This window comes from Olea europaea, chromosome 13 (genome assembly GCF_002742605.1).
Source record: "Olea europaea var. sylvestris chromosome 13, O_europaea_v1, whole genome shotgun sequence".
NCBI lineage: Eukaryota > Viridiplantae > Streptophyta > Magnoliopsida > Lamiales > Oleaceae > Olea > Olea europaea.
In genome coordinates, this window is record NC_036249.1 from 15,339,592 (window position 1) to 15,345,742 (window position 6,151).

Below are 6,151 nucleotides of genomic sequence, written 5' to 3' on the forward strand. Positions count from 1 at the left end.
ACGCGAGGTGGAGACACAACCACCTTTCTTAGCCTTTGTTTAATTCTCATTATTTTTAAAATATATTTTTTTCTTTCTTTTTTTCAACTGACATTTTTAGTAAAATAATATTACACGTAATTCTAAAATTTTTCATTATTTTATAAAAATACATTCTCTATTAATTTACTATTCCAAAATGCATTGTTCAATAAAAATGGGGCTCAATCATTTTTGTTTTTGTCATCATCATCATAAAGCTCTTTTCGTTTCAAGCAGTGTATAATACACATTGCTAAATTTTAGCATTAACTTTTTCGATATGTTAAAATTTCTAGAATTTTTCAACAAATCTCATATTTTACATTCAAATTTTAGCATTATATTTTACATTTAATTAATCAATTGAAAATTATATCTAAACAAGAATTTACGAACCATGTGTAAACACCAATAGGATTACATAGCATTATTACTTTAAAAAATAAACTATTAAAGGTAAAAATCAATATACAATAAAAAATGACGTCCTATACTTGCCTCTAGTGTTCAACCCAACCGTTTAACTTTTCTTTCCTTGAAGGCAACTTTTTCCTACCCGATGTTTACATACTTTCAAGATACAATCACTTCTAAGTAATGGTAACACTCCTAGAGACAGGAACAAAAGACTGAACGACAGGTTGCACTCTCTCTCTTTGATAAAATGTGATTCAAAGTAATGCAAAAATTATAAATATGGGCTAAGGCAAAAATGAATAAATAAATAACTAGAGAAGCATTAAAATAAATCTTTCCGTTAACCAAATGTTTGATACCTAACTTCATTAATAGTTACAACATCAAATCACATCAAAGGCAAACCTACATCTGCTTCCTTACTTCGAATGATGAAATCCGGAAAGAAAAAAAAATGATAAAAATATATTAGTTACAAAAAAGTTAGTATAGTATACAATGATCTTCATAACGGAATTACGGCAGGTACCTTTATTTGGAATGTGGGAAAATTATCCAGAACACTTGGCCCTCAGAAATGGATTATATAAAATCTCAATGAAATGGAACCATGCTCTTCTCCAGTAAGGATTTATGTACAGAACTATAGCAATGCAAAGCACATCACATATGTAAGATACGACGAAGCTTACGTAGAAGACCTCCATGTCCATGAAACCTCGCTCCTCACTTTCATCATTAGCAGATGGTAGGATAGGTGATGATCCAGTGCTAGTACAGTTGATTGGCAATGGACGACCACAAAGATAAGGATTTCCCTGGTAGCTATCTTCACCAAAGGTTCCAAACTGACCTTTCTCTTGTATAGTACCTGTTAAATTGTTATGTGCCACGCCGAAGACTTCTAAAGTGTTTAACTCAATCAAACCATTGGGGATCTTCCCAACTCAATCAAACCATTGGGGATCTTCCCACCCAAGTTGTTATAGGAGAGAGCTGAGCTCTCGATTTGATGCTTGAGAATGTTGCTGGAATTGTTCCATTAAGATTGTTGTGGGACAAGTTGAGTACATGGATCTCACTTAACTTTCCAAGGCTGTCCGGAATCCACCATGTAATTTATTAGAAGAGAGATCAATTTCAGACATGTTATTGAGGATGTAACCTTTGTAAGGATAAGAATTCTTCTTTGTCGTAAATGTCACTGTAATTGGCACATTGCGTAATTGAATTGTTATCTCAGAGTTCTTGGTTTTCTCCAGTGATATGCTACCAAAGCACTGCGGGATTTGACCCGAAAAGAAATTAAAAGAAAGGTCTATCATTCTTACTCTGTTCATCTCACAAAACTGGTGAGGGATCGTGCCTTCAAAATGGTTACCACTGAGTAGAAAAAATCTCATGCTTGATAGAGTGCCAATCCATTGAGGGATACTTCCAGTGAACTTATTCTCTCTGAGATCCAATAACTCCAACGAAGAGCTATTATAAAATGCTTCTATCAGCTCACCTTCTAATTGGTTATTGTTCAGATAGACATGACTTATTGTTGATGTATTGAAGCAGGATGGGACCGAACCACATAACTTGTTATGAGATAAATCTAAGAGGAGAAGATCCTTGAGATTGCAAATTTCCACGGGGATAGGACCCTCGAGCTGGTTATTAGACATAGAGACTATCATCGAATATGTCATATTACCCACTGATGTGGGAATTCTGCCAAACAAATGGTTGTTACTAATGTCTAACACCATTAAATTTATGGTAGACAAGCTACTTGAAATGGTGCCTGACAAGTTATTGTTGGACAACTCCAGTTGATCTATATATTTTAAGTCACCAAAACTAAAAGGTATACACCCATCAAACATATTTGTTGACATGTTTAATAAATACAAATTTGGAAAAATAGAAGTTATGTTAATTGGAATACGTCCATTGAACTTATTATTAGATACATCGAAAGCCTGCATGTCATGATTGGTGCTTGTTGGCAACATGAGAGTTCCTGTAAAAGCATTAGCCCTCAGGAAAAGATACGAAAGTCCTATGTTGTTCTCTAACAACCAAGCTGGAAAATTCCCTCCTATGTTGCTCTTTGAGAGACCAATTAATCTCAAGTTAGATTGATAGTAAACGAAGTTGGGTAGTTTTGGATGGCCACTACAATTTGAAATATCAAAATCCTCTAGTTGAAAACTGGGAACCCATTTTTCCAACTCGTTTTCATTTATTATTTCATTGGTTCGCACAAATAAATGCTTTAAGTTTGAATGATTGAAGAATGCCTTGAAAGAAATTGGAACTTGAAAGTGGTTACTTGAAAGGGAGAGATATTCAAGCGATGTGAGTTTGGAAAGTGGAGATGAGGCAATATTTCCGGTGAACTTATTGTAAGAAAGCCTAAAGAATCTAAGAGAGGTCATGTTCGCAACACATGAAGGAAGCATTCCTTCATACTCATTCCAACTCAAATCTAACTTTTGGAGGTTTTTAAGTTCACACCACCCTGCAAAAAAATCACTGCTTCAATAGCCATCAAAAAAATAGAGAGTATAAAGACTTCGCCCATAAAAGGTAAGAAAAATTTTTGTGTCCGAACTTACGTTTTAAGTAAGAAAATTACATTTTTATTGGTGAAATATGGCAATAAGTAGCTTATTTTGAATGTAACTCTTATGAGGGACAAAGCCAGAACTCTATAAAAAATTCTTTTATGCTGGACATAATTTTTACAAATATAAAAATTCATACGCAAAAGCATTGTTTACCAAACAAGTCGTTGAAGTTTACCTCGAACGGGAAGGGTACCATTGAGTCCACAACTAGACAGAGATAAAATCTTGAGGGAACTAAATGCTCCAATATTTTGTAGAAAGTTCCCATCCACATCAGAATAGTCCAAGAACAATTGCTCCAACTGTCTTAAATGTCTCAACTCTTATGCACGAAAACAATGGGATGGGCATTAGAATTGGAGTTCATATTATAATTAGTAATATAATTTTTGTGACTAGAAATTACAACTCTTTCGGGTTACCAAATGTTTCTATATTTCCGTTTATATAATTGAAAATAGAAATAATTGAAGAAACAATTTATTAATGAGCATGCTAAGTCATGGAAAACATTGTTTACCAAACAAGTCGTTGAAGTTTACCTCGAACGGGTAGGTTGCCATTGAGTTTGCAACGAGACAAAGATAAAATCTTGAGAGAACTCAATGCTCCAATACTTTGTAGAAAGTTTCCATCGACTGTAGAATTGTCCAAGAATAGTCCCTCCAGCGATCTTAAATGTCTCAACTCTTATACACAAAAGCAATGGAATGTGCATTAAAATTGGAGTTCATATTATAATTAGTAATATAATTTTTGTGACTAGGAATTACAACTCTTTATGCTTACCAAAAGTTCCAATACTTTCATTTATATAATTGTACCGAAAATAGAAGTGCTCGAGGTATGAGAATGCCCTCAAAGATTGCACCATGTTGCTAATGTTGGAGGAGAAAATTATGCCATCTAATTTTAGCACTCGAAGACGATGCATACTTTTGATGCCTGGAATGGAGAACTATCTAGGGTAATATTCATCAACGTTAATTATTGAGAAATGGAAAATTAAAATGTTTAAGTATCGACGATGAAATGTAATAAACAACAAACTACTAATTTAGTGATATGGAAGGGCTGGGAGCAAAATAACAGGGACGCTTCGGCTCATGCATAATAAGGCACAAGAAAAGGAAATTAATAATGAATAAGGATAAATAATGAATTCAGGTGATACACCATAAATGGTACCCGAGCTTCCAAATTGATTGTAACTTAGGTCGAGCTCCTTCAAATTGATAAAATCATTCAGATCTATCAAAAAGGAAAAGTAAATTTATTAAAAGGTCATAACAATATAGTCTTCTTTTGACATAAAAACAATTTATCACACTTGTAAAAGGAGACTCACTTAGTATCGACAGAATGTCGCCGTTGCTAATATCATCGTTACCATTGAAATCAAGAACTTCCAGCTTGGTTAATCCGAAGAGCCTTTCACTGCCTAGACAATTATTTCTCTTAAAAAATAATATTATGTTTCGTCAAGCTAATAAAAATTGAAATAATACCCAGAGGAAATCAATGTCGATTAAGAGTACCCACACAAGCATAATGGTTGGGAATCAAAAAAATTATATTATACTTCTGTAATAAGGTGTGTTACAATATTAGATGAAAAGAAATTATTAAAAAAAAAAAGGTCTTATTTGTTGTATATGTCTTGTACCAGAAGTTCCCTTAATCTTTTACATTTGAATTAGTACTTGGGTTGATTAGAACTATTAATAAATCAATGACATTAACATATACGTTTGGTAATGCTAACCGTATTAGGAAGGGGAAAATGACAAATGTTTTGCTCTAATAGGAAAGCAACTAGCATAATTTTCGAAGTGGCTATTCTTAGATAATCAAATGATCTATCAAAGAACCAGCAGAATACAATGTATATTGAACTTACTGTTGCTGATTTTTTTTCTCATTAAATAGTTGTATTGAAAGCCCAGATACTTTAGAGAAGAAAGCCGACTAAGAGATGACAAAATTTTGTTATCAAATGAATTCCAACTCAAATTAAGGGCCTCCAAATTTCTCAACTTCGACAGTCTATCAATACCTGCAACAAGGTTCAATATATCTATAAAATCACTTGAAGGAAAAACTTAGACAACCAAAGAACAGAGGAGTAATAAAATTTAATCAACTGGTTGGCTTCTTAAGAAGAGATTTCATCATACCTTCATTCTCAATCCATCCTACTAACTGATTCGAATTCAAAGAGAGATTTCTGAGCTCTCGAAATGGAAGAAACAGAGACGCATTAAAATACCAATCTCCTAATGCCCTCTCCCTGATGTTAAAAAGATTAAGCTGGATTACTCTTTTAGTTGTGTTGCTGCATTCAACCGATTCCCATCGACAACAATCAGTTGCAGTCTCATTAACCACCCATGAAGACAGCGATTCTCCATCTGGGAAGTTTATATTTTCTCTAAGGTGCAAAAGAGCAACATTTTCTTCCTCCCAGCACCCTAAACAATACCATCCATTTAGCAATGAAAGCACCATCATCACTAGCATTGCCACTAACTTAGTTCCCATCTTTCTTAAATACTAAACCACGAATTCTTACTTTTCTGGATAAACAAGGCTGCAAACTCTCCAATTTATAGCAGTAAGTGGATTTGCCGTGTTAGGTGGTTCATTTTTAATTATAGACTTTTCCTCGAAGTTGTAAAATTCTTAGCACTTTCTTATTGTTTAATTGATTAATTGGAAATTGCCCATACTCGGTTGATTGATTGAGGATCAAACGAACAAAGAAATTTCTCCATTCTGTCTTTATCATATATTTTCTATCTACTAGTTTGGCAGACCCAACTACCAATTATCTCATTTATTAGGTATGGATTGAGATAAAAAAAAAAAAAAAAAAATAGAGAGAGAGAGAGTGTGTGTGTGGTCGGAGTCAAATGTCGGTTTAATTGAAGTTAATTTTTAAGCTTAGCCAATAAATGAAAAGAAGACACAGGAAATGTGAACGAATCGAATAATGGGGAAATAACAAACCAGATTCAAAGTTGGTGAAGCATTATTTAATTTTTTAATTTTTGCAAGTAAAAAAAAATACACAAATTTATAACCGCTAACGT

At 33.5% G+C, this 6,151-nt stretch overlaps 1 protein-coding gene across 4 annotated transcripts; it reads right to left on the bottom strand.

The window, feature by feature from the left end:
• Window positions 1–490: 490 nt before the first annotated feature.
• LOC111407707 (probable LRR receptor-like serine/threonine-protein kinase At4g36180) lies at window positions 491–5,843 on the bottom strand. Of its 4 annotated transcripts, XR_002705158.1 has the most exons (9): window positions 5,237–5,840; window positions 4,960–5,115; window positions 4,408–4,500; window positions 4,236–4,310; window positions 3,849–4,004; window positions 3,602–3,748; window positions 3,235–3,381; window positions 968–2,950; window positions 493–860 (listed from the first exon to the last, which is right to left on the bottom strand). XR_002705158.1 is itself a non-coding variant. In XM_023037350.1 (8 exons), exons 1-8 carry the CDS (start codon window positions 5,598–5,600, stop codon window positions 1,521–1,523), a joined length of 2,568 nt encoding a protein of 855 aa, XP_022893118.1. In that variant the 5' UTR covers window positions 5,601–5,840; the 3' UTR covers window positions 493–1,520. The 4 variants fall into 4 exon arrangements, 3 of the variants coding, with proteins under 3 accessions (XP_022893120.1, XP_022893119.1, XP_022893118.1); XM_023037350.1 differs by having other exon boundaries at window positions 493–2,950; XM_023037352.1 differs by lacking the exon at window positions 3,235–3,381 and having other exon boundaries at window positions 491–2,950; window positions 5,237–5,843.
• Window positions 5,844–6,151: the final 308 nt, after the last annotated feature.

Excerpts from the sequence above, each read along its gene's own strand:
- LOC111407707 (XM_023037350.1), bottom strand. The coding sequence starts at position 5,600 with ATGGGAACTAAGTTAGTGGCAATGCTAGTGATGATGGTGCTTTCATTG. Across the intron at positions 4,005-4,235 it reads AAGCTCGGGTACCATTTATG|GCATCAAAAGTATGCATCGT; the intron begins GTGTATCACCTG and ends TCTCCATTCCAG. Across the intron at positions 3,749-3,848 it reads TGAAAGTATTGGAACTTTTG|AGTTGAGACATTTAAGATCG; the intron begins GTAAGCATAAAG and ends TTTGTGTATAAG.